This window comes from Hylaeus volcanicus, chromosome 4, assembly GCF_026283585.1.
Source record: "Hylaeus volcanicus isolate JK05 chromosome 4, UHH_iyHylVolc1.0_haploid, whole genome shotgun sequence".
In the NCBI taxonomy this organism is placed as follows: Eukaryota; Metazoa; Arthropoda; class Insecta; order Hymenoptera; family Colletidae; genus Hylaeus; species Hylaeus volcanicus.
Genome location: NC_071979.1, coordinates 12,292,336 through 12,311,010, shown reverse-complemented (window position 1 = coordinate 12,311,010; position 18,675 = coordinate 12,292,336). Strand labels below are relative to the sequence as shown.

At 36.0% G+C, this 18,675-nt stretch overlaps 2 protein-coding genes across 8 annotated transcripts in view; both read right to left on the bottom strand.

Annotated features, from left to right (window-relative positions):
* Positions 1–15,499, bottom strand: part of LOC128875944 (guanine nucleotide-binding protein G(q) subunit alpha) — a 73,828-nt gene extending 58,329 nt beyond the window's left edge. For 2 of the 7 annotated variants that reach the window (XR_008456913.1, XM_054121986.1), the window contains exon 1: positions 13,701–15,478. Coding sequence is in view for 6 of the 7 variants with exons in the window: in XM_054121986.1 (XP_053977961.1) it covers positions 13,701–13,818 (118 nt within the window). In the remaining variant the exon portion in view is untranslated. Of the gene's footprint in view, positions 1–13,700 lie in introns of all 7 variants that reach the window. The other 5 variants (XM_054121990.1, XM_054121988.1, XM_054121991.1 and 2 more) reach the window with 4 other exon arrangements.
* A 1,261-nt stretch (positions 15,500–16,760) lies between these two features.
* Positions 16,761–18,554, bottom strand: LOC128875196 (uncharacterized). The gene is made up of 2 exons (XM_054120583.1): positions 17,716–18,554; positions 16,761–17,663 (listed from the first exon to the last, which is right to left on the bottom strand). The coding sequence occupies exons 1-2, from the start codon at positions 18,073–18,075 to the stop codon at positions 17,331–17,333; spliced, it is 693 nt and encodes a 230-aa protein (XP_053976558.1). The 5' UTR covers positions 18,076–18,554; the 3' UTR covers positions 16,761–17,330.
* Between the last annotated feature and the right edge of the window lie 121 nt (positions 18,555–18,675).

The window sequence follows — 18,675 nt, the reverse complement described above, 5'->3', positions numbered from 1 at the left end:
CTCGTTGTCAAATATTATGAAACTCAAAAACAAATAAAAAATTTGTATTGAATAGAAATTTTGAAACCATAAACGCGAGTTATTTTCAATTAATAATTTCAATTTTATTCTAGGAGGCGCGCTGAAAGTCTTCTTCTATCTAAAGAGTTTGCGGTTAGGCGAAGTTTGAGAAACTCGGTTTTATGCATTTTTTAAACCGATTTTCTCGTAAACCAAGCGCTATACGGAAAAATTTTATTCCGCATTTTCTATGCATTTTACATGTAGTATCACCTGTTTTACGATCGTACCGTTCCTTGTAAAAGATTATGTAAATACAAAACAGAGAGACAGACAGAGAGAAAGAGAGAGAAATATACAGATGTTTGAACGTGTCAATATACGATAGCGATGGTAGTTCAGCTGAAAAAAATGGATAAGAAAGATTGAAAATTTATTGTCTGCGTGACGAAAGCCGTATATTACATGTACATATAGGCGATCGTTTGCTATTATTTGACACTCATGCCACCGTACATGTCGATCGATATCTTTTGTTACGTACGCGCCACAAAGATAGATAATATCGATCGATACTGTTAATTTCTCATTGTGTTTTACGATCGGTTTTTTCTAAAAATTTAAAAGAAAAAAAAGAACTTCTTGCAAATTGCTACCAAAGCCATTGCACACGAATATTCAGTTGACAATCGATATAGTGCTTTTTGTAAATACAGTCAGTCCCAGAAGTATTCGTACCCTCTATGTCAAATAAATGTTCCATTATGAATATGTACATGAACAGGTTTTACACGTGTATATATTTACAATAAAAATTTATTTGTAAACATCAAATTTGACATTTAATTTAGACAAATTTCTTGAATAAATATAGAGAGTGCGAATACTTACGGGACTGACTGTATATTTAGATTCATCAACTCTGCACCTCTCTTAAGCTGGCAGGACCAAATCAGCAGAATCATATTAGACTTAGTGGAATTTAGTGGTATTTAGTGCTTATTTTGTACTAATTTGTACCACCAACAATAATTTTGTACCTCGTACCGTTTTCGAAAAAATCGTGACGCTGCTAGCTAAATATTAAGCTAGCAGGACCACACGTTAAAATTAATATAAATGAAAAAATCAAAGCGAATACATTTAGTACTGAATTTGTACTAATTTGTACCACCAAAAGAAATTTTGTACCTGTTACCGTTTTCAAGAAAATCGTAATATTAATATTAAGCTAGCAGCGTCACGATTTTTTCGTAAACGGCACGAGGTACAAAATTACTGTTGGTGGTGCAAATTAGTACAAATTCAGTACTAAATATTCCACCAAGTCCGATATGATTCTGCTGATTTGGTCTTGCCAGCTTAAGAGAGGTAACTCTGCGTCAACTCCAACGACGTAGAATTTCGAAGCATCGACATTGGAAATTCGTACTTTAAGAAATATTTATCTAGAGACTATGTATGACCGAAAAGAGTTAAAATAGCACGTGGCTCTATCAACGTCGCATATTTTCCCCGTTACATCGGGAACTAACGATACTTTTCTACCCAATTAATGCGAAATTATGGAAATTGCCCCCGAGAAACACCGTACAACGTGACTACGCAAGATTGTGGTTCGTGGATCGGTATCGAGCGCGTAATGTGCACGCGAGGAATCCTCCTATGGCGAGACTATTATGGTAATACTGCTTCGCCAAAGGTTAAGAACTTAATCGGTGCACAATGAATAGAGTTATGAGAGAATGTGACCGAGAAAATTATTCCACGTACCCTGCGCTACTCGCGTCCTCGCCGCCGGAAGAACAGAGTCCGAGTTAATGCTTGAAAATCATTTCTGCGCTTACTCAAAACTCTCAGTCTGGAAATGCAAACGGTAAGGAGAACGGTAGATGCTTCGTTTAAGGAAATCGTGACCGTTCCATTTTTTTTATTTCCGTCAAAACAACGTCTCGTCAAAAGATATCACGCATGCTTTTCCATGCAACCGTTTCAATTTTAAATTTTATATTCTCCAACGTAATAAGAAAATTGATTTTCTAAGGTTGCAATCTAGCGTCGTTTCTAGATACTATTTGGGCCATTCTGTCCCAAATCGAATACATTTGTAGTCTATAAAGAATCTTTCACTTTAACCCTATGAAGTTATGTGGGTTAAAAACTATCCCACCTTTTGCTTAGCTTTATAGTGTTGTATTTAAAGTTATTCATTCGTATGCCAATATTATCACCTAACTCTAAAAGTACAATAAGTGGAATCAGAAATCTATACAAGTCTGCGTTAACGACTTGTTGACACTGTTCTTCTGTGCAGCTTGAGTTTTTTTTTTTCTTTTACAATCGTGTGCCTCAAAGAGTTAAATGCACCTGGAAGAATTTTCCAATAAACTGGAACCAACGTTAGATTACAATAATTATTCGAAAAAGACTTCTTCATTTTCTTTCTTCTTCCTTCATTTCTCTTTAACAATAAACGAATCATGCTATCACTTTGAAGAAATTTCTGACTCGAATCACACGGTGTGCAACTAATTTACAAATTTCATCAGAATTCCCAATCGCGTCTCATAAATCACGTTAATTTCAACGAGGAAAATCATATTTTCCACCACGGTATCCCTGTTGTCGAAATTACAAAACACCTCGTTAGGCAACAGGCGATAACCGCAAGTAATCGAACGTGTCGTTAACAAGCTATTAGGAATTATTTACCGGTTGCATAATAGTAAATTCCCTCCTTCTGCAGTATTTGTCCAACGCGTTAATTAATCGAGTACGATCGGTCAGTTTCTAGTGCAAAACTGTACGCTCTGGGACAAATATTAAATAACGCGGTTAAAATATTTAACCTGTGTGAGGAGATGGCGTTAGCGTTGGCTGGTGTGCACGCGAAGAGTTATATGTTAGAGTCTGTAACCTCTCTTAAGCTGGCAGGACCAAATCAGCAGAATCATATCGGATTTACAATTAGTGGAATATTTAGTACTTATTTTTTATTAGGTTGTCCCGAAAGTTTCTTTCGCGAGTTGCACTCAATTATTTGATGTGGTTGTGTTTCTATAAATAGACAATCTAATTTCATAGATATTCATGTTGTAACAATAATGGAGCAAAATGAATCGTGCACAATTCAGTAATGTAACATAAAACAAACTATTGTGCATGTATCACTTATTAATAAAGCGAAAGAAACTTTTGGGGCAACCTAATACTAATTTGTACCACCAACAATAATATTGTACTTTGTGCCGTTTTCGAAAAAATCGTGGCGCTGCTAGCTTAATATTAGGCTAGCAGGACCACACGTTAAAATTAATATAAATGAAAAAATCACAGCGAATACATTTAGTACTGAATTTGTACTAATTTGTACCACCAAAAGAAATTTTCTACACGTCAACGTTTTCAAGAAAATCGTGGCGCTGCTAGCTTAATATTAAGCTAGCGGGTAAAAATGTTAAAAATTAATATAAATGAAAAAATCACAGCGAGTACATTTAGTACTGAATTTGTACTAATTTGTACCACCAAAAAAAATTTAGTACCTGTTACCGTTTTCAAGAAAATCGTAATATTAATATTAAGCTAGCAGCGTCACGATTTTTTCGTAAACGGCACGAGGTACAAAATTACTGTTGGTGGTACAAATTAGTACAAATTCAGTACTAAATATTCCACCAAGTCCGATATGATTCTGCTGATTTGGTCTTGACAGCTTAAGAGAGGTGAGTCTGCATCGTAATCTATATTAATCTTAGTATAATAAAGATAGTATTCAAATATAACATTGGCAATATTAATACAAACCTAACACTTAATTTAATTCTGATATTTCGCGCGATGTAACATTATCGATATTTAATATTATTATAAGACTAACATCTCAACGATCCTTCTCATAATTAGTTTGATCTCAACTAGTGGGCTTTTTCGAGGTAACAAAGTTTACTCCTTCTTCGTTAGTCATTTCTTCAGGCTAATTACAAGATACCTATGGCTCTTCGAAAAGGAACACAACCTCCGAGGAAAAGTTATCATCGTTCGTCCTACGCGAAGGCGGACGTAAACTACTTACCTATGTACCGATGGTTTAAAATAAGCAACACGTATAACAGAGTCTTCTTTCTAACGTTATCGCAGTTCTCCGAGTGAAATTTTAACAAAAATTTTCGAATTTTGTTTTTCCGGTTTTCCCAGTTTCCTCGGATAATTAATCGATAGCTAAAAGGGCTTGCAATACGATCGCACGACCATAAACGAGTAATTTACGAACAGAAGCGAGTCGATGAAACGAGAAATAATCTTTTAATTATAGTTTGACTATGCGAGTTACAAAGAGGTGGAGCTATATTTTTCATCGATTTAAACTTTTATACTTAGAATTCAACTGCGAGGAAATTTTCTATTGTTAAGCAAACGTGGTAAGAGGACGTAGAAAAACAGAGTTACCTAATAATTGATATTACTATCAACTAAATTGAAGCCTTTACTGCGTTGTCTTAATCATTTAATGTTATTATCAGTTACAATCCGATTATTCCAAATACCATTAGGGACTGAATGAAATAGATATATACTCTGTTTCAATTACGACATCGTACAATTTTACAAACTCGAGAAGAACAGTTGAAATCGAAAGTTTAGGGGTAAATCGTTCTGTTTCAACCATTCGTCGAAACAAATGACAACGACGGTCATCGTGTAACAAAAATAAGAAACATACTTAGACGCAGCTGGTTCTTGTCTATTTTATTAAATAATGGTATGAACTACAATGTAGATTAAATTTCGTGACAAAATTCTACGGGACAGAATTTTAACGTACAATATTACAGCAAAATCGGCGTCAATCAACAAGGGGTAGAGCAGAAAGGTAGAATTCATCACAGTCAACAGAAATTAGCAAAATCAGCAAGTTAGGGACATGTGTAGTTGAATAGATGGGAGTATGTCAAACGTAATAACAGCGAATACATGAAAAATTCGTATAATTTTGTTTTTTAACATTAGATTCACGGAGCACAGTCATCTTGACCCATTCTAAATTTCAGAGGGTTTTACAGAATCTACTTATATTTTTTGCCAACTACTAATGCTGACTTTTGTCCGTGTAAAAATACAAGCATGTATCCCAGTACATTTTTATTCAAATCTCCTAATTAATTTTACTAAATCAACTTCGCTTATTAAAGCATAACTTGAGTAATAGAAATTGTAACGAGTAATAAGAAATCTTCGTAAACCTAGTGTCAATGAAAGGAAAATAAATGTCTGATAGAAAAAAAAGAAAGTCACTTATGACTCGACGTGATATTATTACGCGAGAGCGATCAATCAATGAAACCGAATCGATTGCCTGGCGTTTCCGTTTCGTCAACGCGACAACATTGTTCCCGCGTTTCGGCAATTTTCAAGTTCATCGACACAGGAAAAGGTCATTGAGAAAAAAAAAACGTCGCGATAACCAGGACTAACGTTAACCAGATAATCGATGAATCCCCTGAAATTTTCACGGAGCTCCATTACTCGTTACGCGACTCGGAATTCAATTTAATTAAGGCCCGATTACAACATCGAATCGCCGTTTCGCAACGGCGACGTCGAAAACTTCCAAGAGGCTCGAGAAATCGCTTTAATCCGTCTTTCGTTCGGAGGAAGTAGCTACTTTATCGTATTTGCTTGCGAGCGTGCCGTCGAGCAGGCCTCCGCTGAAAACGAAACAAGAATCTTGGGAAAACAGGAAGATACGAATCCCAGAGTTAACGTAAGTCAAATAACTGTGGCGAACGATAATGAAACGCGACTCACTCGGCAGTGCCGGTTCTAGACTTATCGGAACCTCCAGCTAATTACAGCCTGCGCCAAAAGTTAATACATTTTCCATCGTCGTAGTTTTTCCGCTATAATTTGGCAATTTCTCGCAATTTTCTTTGCGCACATCCATTGGGCGATTTCACGCTAAACGTATCTGTTAAGTGTGCATTTCTTGTTCTTAGACGCGGCACTATTACCTCTATGAAATTAGCACCCCATTTTGAAAATTTTAAAATTACAAAAGTTGTTCCAGGTTGTTCTAGACTTGTTCTAAATTGTTCCAGAAGATAACATTTTTATAATAAACGTTTTAGCGGAAAATTAAAAAAATCAGTTTTTTGACCTGGCACAGAACAAGTCTAGAACAACCTGGAACAACTTTTGGAATTTTAAAACTTTCAAAATAGGGTGCCAACTTCATACAGGTGTCACTATTTCTTCGAGAACAAGTTGGGAATTATTTCAGCCATGCTGTGACCGAGTTATTTCTATTCTTTATAAAAATTTAGTTGAGGAGAGCAGGAAATGTTGTAGGTACCTTTTGTTATTTCGCCAGGATTAGTAACTAAACCATGGACATCAAATTCGACCTGCTATGGATCAGTCGATACTTTATCGAAAAAAAACAAAAAAAATGCAATTTCTGGCAAAAATTTTTAATCTGTACCTCTACTTGGAGGTATTATAAAGCAAGAATTTTCGAAAATATGACTCGATAGCACTTAGATGAAATTTATTAGGCTGTCTGAAAAGTCCATGCCGATTTTTAGTGGGCGGTACAGGTCTGAATATATCGGAATGGTTAAAAACAAATAACATATGTACATTCCTTAAACTGTGGAAAAGTTGTAGAACAAAATGGTACATATATAATTCAATAAATATACATCAAAATTCAAATATGCCGTTGAATTTTTCTTAAACATAGGCATGAACTTTCCGGACAACCCAATAATATATTATTAAAAAATAGTTGATTTTTTAACGCCAGATAACACCCATCCTTATCCTTAGATCTTTGTTAATGTAAGAAATGTAAAAATTCAAAAATTGCGACATATGCAGAAAGCAACGTTCTTTCGAATGTTTTTTTTAACTAATTACCAGAGAGTTGTTCGATTGTTCAGAAAAAATTCTCAAATATGCATCTCTTTCGGATCGTCCTAGGTAGCCATTCCCCCTTAAAACCATCAGCGCTATAATTATATTTTTACCTCGCAAAGCCACAAAGCTTTTAGGTCGCAAGGTTCCTCTGATCTAGAGTGACCGTACTAAAATTAAACGATTCATGTTTGGCGAAACGATACACCGAAAACGAATGCGATTTTTTAGCAAAGTTGAGAAAAACGAGGAAGGTAAGAAGGAAGGAAGAGAAAAAAGAAAAGGATGTTCACGCGAAGGAATAAGATTCCCGGGCCGCTTGTGACGGTGACACCCAATAAAAAACCGCTCCGAGCACGCTTAGCTCGGGTTTCATTTTACGGAATAGGTAGGTAAATACGCGCACTAACCTCGCGTGAATCATAAGATCACAAAAGCGTGAAAGTCTCGGGCGAACAATGCGTGTAACGGGCAGTGACTTCCCAGATAGTAAGCAAAGCCGAGTCTCGCGACAAAGGGATTTCAAACTGGATCGCGTTACCGATTCTGTTACGTCTCGTATTAGACCATTGTTTCTCAACGTGGGCGATATCGCCCCCTGGTGGGCAATTAACATCTCCGAGTGGTCGATTATCTGACTATTCGCTTTTGGGGGGCGATGGTCACTTCGCGTGGCCGAATCAAAAAAATACATTTACTAGCTGTACTCACATGTTGCTGTACCGCAGTATACACGAAAAAAAGCAATGAAAACGCGAATAAATAAAAAATACTAACGAAATAATTTAATCGAAATGAAGATCTCCACGGCTGAGTTCGTCAAAAACAAACAAAAATTAACTATACTCATGAAATGAACGCAATGGTAAACGATACAGTGCGTATTCGAATGAAACATGTTACAATTTCAAAGCAGTTGGTGAAGAACTTTCAGAGATTTAAAATTTTTAACTAACAAACATTTACATTTTTTAACCGTCTTCGAAAAGGAGGAGATTACTCAATTCGTTATGCATATATATATATATTTTTTTTTTCATTTATATAGATTTCATAAATTTTAGCAGCTCAAAATGAAAATTAAGGTTTTAATTATGGCGTTTGCAGCTTCATATTTGACCCGTTTATTTGAAAAGTGACCTAAATCTCTGTTCAAATGAATATATTAGGTTGGCCAAAAAGTTCGTTCGGTTTATTGCGATGGTTCCCTCTCTGCAGTTCGGATGATTACTTGATGAGGACTTCTACAAACGAGGAATCACGAATTTGTCCAAAAGATCGGGAAAGATCATAGAACAAAATGGACAATATTGTCTAGAGTAAATATATTTTCTTGTCTAAATATATGACTGGTCTTAAAGACTCTTTTTCCAATTGCATATAATTTTTATATTGTATATAGGAACTTTACACAAAAGTTGGAAAATAGACATTTGACTGGTCGTGGTAGGTTTAGTGTTAAGATTTTCCATTTCAATAACATTAAATATACATACAGGATACCAATGCATCACACTCCATAAATGTACAATTCCTATTAAAATAATAGCAATTATTAAGTGAATAATATCTGCCTTCTTACCAAGAATGGGCTTAAGAGAATTATTGCTTTTTTTCGCGCGAAAATTGCGGTTTCTTTGTCATATTTTATCGAAGCAAGTATGCAAGATTTTAACTTGAAATGTTGCACACGTTTTTACTACTGTTTCAGTATGCTGTATAAATTTTTATGTATACTTAACAGTATAAATATTACAGTCCATTGACCGTAATTTCGCAAATGTTACTCTAACTACTTTCAAAATTAACACTTAGATTTGCCATAAAATTTTAAACAGCCTAAATCAAATTCAAATTGAAAAAACAATCTTCAATTTATTGTATATTTCATTAAAATACTTGAAACAACACCATTTATCCAATTCAGGAAATCTGACTATATAAATTACATAACAATTTATTGGTCATCTACATTTTGTGTACGCGGCAAGTATTTGAGGAAATCATGATACTTTGGTGGTATATATCTTATTGATTAATTAATTGTAATTCGTTATCGATTTTTGTCGAAATCATTATTTTCTAATTCGTTTTCACTCTCTGAATTAAATGGTCTTGTCGTTTTCTTCTTTCCCGTGGGCTTCATAATTTCTATAATGTATTATTTTAAGTTCAAATTTATTTGTAAGTGTGAGACCAAAAAGTTTGAGAAACACTGTATTAAACACTCCCGAGAGCAGAAAGTCTCAACGCCCAAGCTAATTGCACGCGGTCAACGATCATCTTTTATCGATCATTATTTCACCTTTTGCACTCGACGACATTCGTTAGCACGAACCAGCAGCTCCAAACGATTTTACGAATATTTGTCCAACTTCTTACAGCTGACATCAAATGATTTTGCACGGAAATTAATGTAAAGCAACGTTATATACAAATATACCGTATATCGTTGGATTGGTACCCTAGTGTTGTTTATTGTAAACTTTAGCAGTATTTCCAATAAAATATATTTATTCGATAAATTTATTACTACTCTGATTATCGCTAATAATGCGTTATTAGCTTAGTATTTATTGAACCATGCAGAGCAGCTTATTAAGCTGTTCTGTATGGTCCGTTGAATACTCACCTAATCATAATAATATTTGACTGGTAATCTTGGACATGCACGAAGAATTAAGCATAAATTGTCTGGGTACAATAAACAACATATTTGGTACTACATATGTATGTATAACTTTACCTATAATGATAAGGGGTACCTTTTATCGCGTTGTAAAATATGTTTAATGAGTGTGCATTTGTATAATATGTTTACGATGTATAGCGCGTATGCAATTGTATAATATCAGTGGATTTTTCAAATATTTGTTGATAGTTATTGATTCTCTCTAATTTCGTTCCGTCTAACTTTATTTTATAAGTAAAGTATTAATCGTTTATATTTCAATATAAAAATGACATTTCGAAGAATAAAAATCTTATATAGAGTTTATTGAAATTCTTTTTCACAATTACAAAGTGTTTTCAGTATTCATGTTTAGAAAATCGAATAGTAGACAGGGATTAACAATGCAATATATTGTATACAATAATGATTATAACGGGATGTATCAAATCCACTTTTTAAATTGCACGTACGTCCCAAACGATTTTAAAGTTGACCATTTCGAAAACATGAGATTGCACAGAAATAATTCTGTTCCGAACTCTCAACTTGTTTGTATAATAGGTGAAATACCAGCATCATTTTTAATTATACTATAATTTGACTTTGTATAGACTCCGTGGGTTTTCAGTCTCAACATCTCAAAAAAAAATCTTTGCCTTATTACAGTTCCATTATTTGAAAATATACGAGGCACAACAACCACAGCGTTAAATTGTATGTATTCCGTAGAAATTCTACATATATTCCGAAGTAACAGATACACTTGAAACCGATAAAACCACAATTATCCCGGTAGACTGTTTAACTCTTAAATTCCTGTAGCATTAAAAATCCAGAGAAACACGCAGATGGATAAGATATACAAACACGCGTTAGATCAGCCTAAACTCCTCGATAACTGTACTAATTTTAGAATTGACTCTCCTCCCGATCGTAAACCATTCCCTCGCTGATAGCATGGATTACGGATGACACGCGGCACTGGGCTAGCTTTTATCTTCGAAAAGAAAAAAAAAAAGAAAAAAAGAAATTTCCTTACAGCAACGTTCTTTCTAATCTGATAAACTTTGCAGAATGTCCATGGTGTTACGTGAAACGCGAACGTTATAAAAAATCGCACCGCGATAATTCTCGTATGGGAAAATCGATCTGTTCAATCGGCAGTCCACAAAGCAACGGCAGCGATAATAATAAAACGGCTTTTAATATCTTGGCAATTTTCTAAAACCGTTCGCATCCTTACGCGCCGCCGAGGCCAAGAGATCTATGCGTGATCGTGAGCAGGTACGCGTGCAATGCCAGCAAAGCAACGCGGGATAACCATTTGCGGTCCAGATTTGCGGATTTCGGTACATTTTTGTCGAGACACGCACGACGTCGACCGCAAAAGGATAAACTCGAGTACTCGCAACGGAACGACGACACCGCGATGCGTTCAGGAGGGAAACTACATTAGGAGGTCCAATATTAAGCGTTATCCATGATTTTTTCTTACAGAGATAAATTTACTTATTTTCTTTTACTTTGAGAATATTTTAGGGATGTTTTGAAGTACATTTGGTAATTTTTTCAATTAATTTCACGCAGAAATCTTTGAAATAAAAAATATTCCGAGAAATACTAAATATTTGGTCTCCTAATGTGGTTTCTCCCTTTAAGTGTTGCTTGAGATATGTTTTTTTACAGAGAAGAATTTATGTAATATTTTTCTAACTTTGAGGACATTTTTGTTATGTTTTAAAGTACATTTGATAATTGTTTCAATTCATTTCACCCAGAAACTTTGGAAATAAAAAATACTCCGAGAAACACTAAATATTTCGCCTCCTAGAGTGGTTTCCACGTTTAAACCCAGATTTCAGATTCGTTGAGTGATAAAATTAGTAATTTCCAGGAACATACTACTTCGAAACAAATTATCACGAGAATATATAAAATTCGACGGTACGATTTATTGATAATAATAAAATTGTCCTAAAATAAATAAATTGATAAATGACTTTTATTGGTTACAAACGGGATAGTATTCTGGTAAGAACTTTTATTGAGAGAACCCAATGATTTCGGTTGATTGCTGACCTTTTCCAAGAATATAAACGACGATTGAAATAAATATGTAAATAATACATAAAACATTAGATACCATATACCAAATAAAATGAATAAAGAAGAAGGAACACTGAATAAAGTATCTATTCTATCTTTATTGAGATTTATTATTATTTATAACGTTTTAAATAAAATGGTGAAAGAAATGCTCTTACAAATGAAAGGATTTAAAAATAACGTAAAAATAATATACGCGTTTGTACAATAATGCTGTACTTGAATACGTACAAATGTGTACAAAATGCTACTTAGGAAGAAACAAATACATAGTTATAAGTGGCTTCGAATCGTGGCACGTGTAATTACGACTCAGACCATGTTCGTTAAATAGAATATATCATGCTTAGAATTGCACTAACTTACAAGTTGTGCCGATTTATAAAATGTACGTTATATCAGTTATAGCACTGCTAGTAAAACAATAAAACACTTATTTTCTCAGGAAAAATAAAACATTCTTTTATGCAATATTAAGATATTAAACTTCGTCGAATAAAATGAATAATTAGTATCCAACAAATTATAAAGTTTATTAACTATTTATTTTTCATTCCCAACGAAACATCGAAACAAAATCTATTCTAAAAATATATATAAAAATATATATAACTTAGACATATATTTTATAATTTTGTAAAAAAAAAAAAAAAAGAGGGAAAGGAAAAAAAGAAAAATTTCTATCTGTCAAACATAACCTAAATTGTACACGTGCCACGATAAGACACCACTTACAATCACTTGACTCTTCGTATGTATTATTATATGTATTATATGTATATAATTTCAATATTATCGCGTAAGTAAGTAGTTGTTATATTTTATATTTGTCAAGAGAGCTTGCAATTGGTTGAAACGTTGAGTTTACTTAATATAAACTCTTACCGGAATTGTGTTCTCTTTATACTTGTTAAGAGCCCCATCCAAACTCATGGTATATTTACGTTTAAGTGGTAAATGTATATATTAGGTACAGATATGAATTCTGTGCCTTTCTAAAGTAAAATTACAAAGGGAAACCATACAACATTCCCAAATAGCACATATAGTTATAAAAATATCGAAACCAATCTGCATGGAATGTCCATCAGGTTAAGAGCTGATATAAATGTTGAAATCTGTATTTAAACTCATTATAATGAAGATTAGGTTAACTTAGAAGCTTAGTACTCTAACAATACAAAACGACACGTGGATATTTCAGCTTAAACTAGAATTATAAATATGTGAACGTAAAGGCACCGAATTAATTTTGACACCAAATAACTCCGATTAAAACAAATTAAAAGGTATCGATGATAAAGGACGTCGAATGGTGATCTCTGAACAGAGATAGGTGATCCATGATCGAATTTTTGAAGGAAATTACTCGAGACTCAAAATCAAGCATCAAGTCGTAATAAATATATGTATAGTAAAATATCTAGTGCTTGAGTCGTAACTATTTAGTTTGGAACATTTGAAAGACTTTCCATCGATCTAAACTTAAACAAAAGTGTCGATTTTAAATCGAAACGCAAACAAGAAGCGTGGCTTAATTGGTATTTGAAAAAAAGCATCAAAGAACGCGTTTCCGAGATTCGGTAAACGCAGCGACGTATAGAGGGGCCTGCAGGAAGCTCCGATAGTATCGTGTAACGACTACGCTCGAGAGCTGTCAAGCGCACGCCGGCTATATAGAGTGGGTCAACTAGGTACACTCGTGCTTTCCGATCGGTCTCAGGTAGCATACAAACGGCGATCTCGCCGAGAAGCACGACATCTGCGAGCCGCGTGAATGAAACGGACCAGTGGCCCGAAACGGCAAACGTATCGCCGGCGGAAAGAAACTGACGGCACGCCCGATAATTCGATCGGCAACACGAGTTACACGCGAGAATAGGACAGATAGAGAACGGGGAATGGCGTCATAGTTATGAAAAAGAGAACGATAGTAAACGGCGAACGACGGAAGAGAGTTCGAAGGAAGGTTCTGTACGGGGTCAACGGTTAGGATTAAACTCACCCAAAAGAAGCAGCTTAAGTTCCCGCCTGGCATCACGCTTGTCCTTTCGTAGTTGCCGCTCAATCTCCTGATTGATACGTTTCTGCTCCTTCGCCTCTTCCGACAGGCAGCACGCCATGGCTCAGGACGGCAGGATCCTCGACGGATAGAGGAGGAAGAGAGGAGAAAAATGAGAAGGAAGAGGAGGAGGAAAAGGAAAAGGAGGAGGGAGAGGGAGGAGGGAGGAAGGGAGAGAGGGAAGAAGCGATTTGCGGTGGTAGCGAGGGATTGCCGAGCGACGAGGTTTGTTGTGGACAGCAGCGGGCTCGACGGGGCACAGTATCGTCGTCGGGCCGATATTATCGAGCCACCGCGAGCAAGCGACGATCTCTCGTCGCTGTCCTCGTGGTTTCTTTCTCGTCTTTCTTTCCTCTCGTCCTGGCGAAACCGACGAAATTTCCGATCGTCCGCACCAACACTAACCGCCACTAGCACGCTTCACAAACCACTTGTCCACGGCGACGTGTACGAGAATGACGACGTTAGACGTAAACGTGGACTCGACGGATCCTCGTATTCTCAACTTAGTCGACACACGCGGCGACGGAGCACTCTTGGCAGGGCTCGACGACGCCAGCGACACATCAACACATGTACGCACACGCACGAATCTCGGCCGGCAGCTTGTCTCTGCCCTCTCGTTCTCGCCTCTTATTTAGCTTTTCCGTTACTTTCCTCTATTACCTTATCCTTATCTTTCTTCTATAACTTTCCCGACGTATGTATACCCAGCCACGCACGTTTTCGCAACGGAAACGTGAAACGCACTCGCGGAGAGGAGACACGCGCGCACACACGTTAAGCGTTTAGCCTTTACTCGCGACCCACGATTTCGGCGAGTAGACAAATTTCGCGAGAGCGAGGTCCGTTGGATCGAGATCTAAAGAGTCCCGACTCTACTTTGTCGAATCTCGATCGTCGGTCCCTAGGTCCCTCGCTGTACCCGCGTACTACTCGCGAGACAGCTCTCTCGTACGGCTCGTTCACTCGGTTCCCGGCGCGGTTGGGTGTGGTAACCCACCGGCGCTCTATCTCTTTCCTTCTCTCGCGTTCGCCCTATCTTTCTCTCTCTCTCACCCCCTCTCTGTTTCTTTCTCGTTCCCTGTCTCTCTCCTTTTTTCTTCGATTCACTCACTCTCGCTCTCTCTCTCTCCCTCTCTCTTTCTATCTCTAGCGTACTCTTTCTATATCGCACACGCGACGAGATAGATTCACACTGAATATGCACCGTGTGCGCACACACGCAACCTCTATTCGCGACAGCGACGTATGCCAAACGACAGGACAAGATTACAAGGAGAACGTAGACGGAAACAACGAACCGGGGGCGACAGAATAGAAGACGATGATACGAGGTCGTCTGCTGTTATTGCCGCTGGTTGCACGGAGCGCTCACACCACCTCGAACGGAGCAACTCCTCCTGCGATTCGCGCCGCGCCCGCTCAGTACGCAGCCTTTTATCAACCCTCGGTCGCTCGAGAATCCTGTTAGACCAAACCAGATTGGCGAAGCCCCGACACGGTACGTCGTCGTATAGCGGTCTGTAGGCGCGGGGGCGCGCACGTGTCCGCTAACGAGATTAAAATCGGCGAGAAGGAGGAGGTGCGGCCGCCACCCGCCGGGGAGGAGGCACGGAGAACGTAACAGCGCCGCGGCGTTTCGGATATAGGTTATATACTCTCGTCTCTCTGTACAACCGACCGATTCTGACAGCTCGTAGCGACATGGCTGCCACCGCTGTTGCTCCACGGATCACGCGCGCACTCTCCTCCGATCACTCTGTCTTCCTTTCTCGTTCTCCTACTTTCTTCATGCCCTTCTCTACAGCCGAATCACCCACCGGTCACCCTAACTCAGTGCCGAATCGGAACACAACGGGGCCTGGGGCCTGGAGCTAATCGCTTTCCTTCATTTACCGAAACATTATATCGTTACAAAAATATATTCATCTTTTCATTATTCTCTCAACGAAATATTTCAAAGTATAGACATTAAAACCTACAAATTGAATCATTGGAAATTGATCCAACAAATGCACCTATATCTTTAAAAATATATCAAGATCTAAATCAAATTTGGAAGCTAGGAGGTTATGTATGAAATAATTTTCTTCCTTCAAAATAGGTCGGGAAAAGGAATTAAATTAAAAGATCAACAAATAAGAAGCTCATAGGCCCTTCTAAGTTTGTGGAAGCCTGAAGTTCAAGCTTCATTAGTATCGTAATAGATTCACCCCTGGGTCAGCCTAACTAACTGTATTTCTTTTTAGCTGCGATGGTCAAGTTCGCAACAAACATCGTCGCGATTTTCTTTCGCCTCTTTTCAAACGCAAGGAATATTTTCCTTAAAAGTGTTTAGCATATCCAATGTGACTGCATCTTAAGCATCGAGTGATCTTGTCTATTTCTAACTGTTGAAATTATAGAGTCAGCCATGAATTAATGTGTGTATCTGATTGGTCACGCCACTTTCATGGACTATAGTTTAGTTTCCGGAATTTGAAAGTTTCCATCGGTAATCCAATGTCTTGGATTGGCATTTCTCAAAATAGTGTAAAATCATGGAATCGGAAGAAAAATATTTCTCATAATACAATAAAACCTCGTTTCAACGATTTACGGTTTTAACGGTTTTCAATTTCATAGTCCTGTGTCAATTCATCCTCAAGTTACATGCTGTTTTTACGTCTAGTCGGTATGTACTAAAATTAACACGAGAGATGATCAACTAAACAACTCTAACTCTATAAATTTCCGCGTTATTTATTGTTATGAATTTCTTAATGTCAAGTAGATACCTTTGTAGTTTTTCTTTTCACTAAGGGACACTAAGAGGGTCGCGTAATTTGCAAAACCAAGAAATTGACTTTTCTGTATAAATGTTTCACTCATACTTTGTAGATGATAACTTTTATATAATTTGCATGTTTCTCTATGCATATACCAAAAGAATATAGTCATCTCATAAAGAAATATGGTAATCAAAGAACTTTGATGAAAAAGACTTCTATTGATCTTGGTTTATTTAAGTTGATACAAAGAAAAAATTGACATAGTTTTGTGTTTAAATGAGTACTATTTCCACAAATAACTGATAATATTGCGTATATTCAGCTATTTTTACATAACAGCTCGTTCAGGCGGTCTCAAATAACTGATAATATTTAGAATACATTCTTACAATGCAGATGTCATTGACATGGCCAAACCTTGGCTTATTTATTAACTGGATTAAAGCCATAGTATAAGGCTTTGTAGAGTCCATAATTTGTATATATTGCATTTCAAAGACCAAGAATTACACTAACAGTACTATTATTAATGAAATCTTCTTTCTTGCTTTATTTCTTATTGATACAATTTATTTTACATTTTTCACATATCTCAGGTTTTATTAAAAGTTGATCATGAGAAACTGAATCTGAATTATCTATGTTAAGTTTTTCTCCAATCAACCTAAGTAATGTTACAATTTCATTATCATTTATATTGTCATAAAATTTCCCAAACTTTTCAAAATTTTCTCTGAGTATCGTCAATCGTCTAAAATATTCAAATAAAGTTTATTCTTATCAATGAATAATTAAATGTCTACAATATTAAGATAAAATAGAGAAAAATGTTACTATTAGCACCATACATGTTTATTGCTTTTGGCAGTTCCAAGTCTAACGTATGCCTAGTCTGTTGATAGTCATTTAAAATATTATTATATTGTTGATTCAACTTTTTCATTTGAGGAATAGATAATTTAAAATTATTAAGAAATTTTCTAAAGTTCTTTGCTGCTATGCAGAAGTCTCTTTTCTTTATGTAATTAACATTTATTAACTCATATAAATGTTTAGGAAGAACTATATTTGTAGAACAGTGTTCTATTAAGTCTTTTAAAATTATTAATTTGTTTTGTTTTTGGCTTTCCAGCTGTTACACACAAGATATTATTTAATTAAATTATTAGTAAATGTAAGTTGGTACAAGTAAAAAATAAATAATTGTTAGTCTCAAATATTTTACTTGATATATAATAATAACTAAAGTACTGATATACCTGTTGGAGTTGCATTGTCAAATGAGTTGAATCAGAATTGGAGTTTGTTGGATAAGTTTGAGGAAGTACCAGTCGATGACTAACATTGAGCACTCTACATACAGCTAATTGAGATACATGCAAAGATTGTCCATACTGAACTAGAGCTTCAAGACCAGCAGTACATGAATCTAAATACTGTATTAAAACCGTTTGTTTATCCTCTGCTAAAGCTTCTTCTACTTGAGTTCCTGTTAAGTGTAACTCCAAATTCTTCTGCATTTGTTGAGGTTCTGAACAATCCATACACTTTAATACCTATAAATAATACATACTAATATTTTATGGACTTTTCTTCATAATTCATCAATAATATGCGAGTTAAGATATTGCCTTAGTATCTTGAGATTCGTACGATAAACTTGACGGTTTTCTTCTGCTACATTGTTTATCACACATACAGTACCTCATAGAAGTTTCGTTTAAAGGTAGATGATGTTGTGCTATTGGCAAAAGGAATGCTGACAATTGTGGTCGACAGAAAGTAGGTATTTCCTCTTCTGACGTGGGTATCGAGTAGAATGAGTGAGATTTACGTAAAGTAGGATTTTTCCATCGCATACAATGGTTCCGTTCATGCAGTCGTGACATACGTACTTTAATGTTTTTCTATCAATAATTATAATGTTTTTTACATTTTTGTTTCTGTTATCAGAAACAACAGTTTACTCAAATTTTGAAATCGCTTGTCGACGAGAAATATATATTCATTTCAATACACATTATTTTAAATCTGAAATTCTTTTTTAAGAAATTTCTGGATTGACTACAATTTTGCAAGTTAATTTAAAGGGTTAACGTAGGAAAGGTGTCTTTTCTAGGTTCACTATTAAACAAAACACGTAT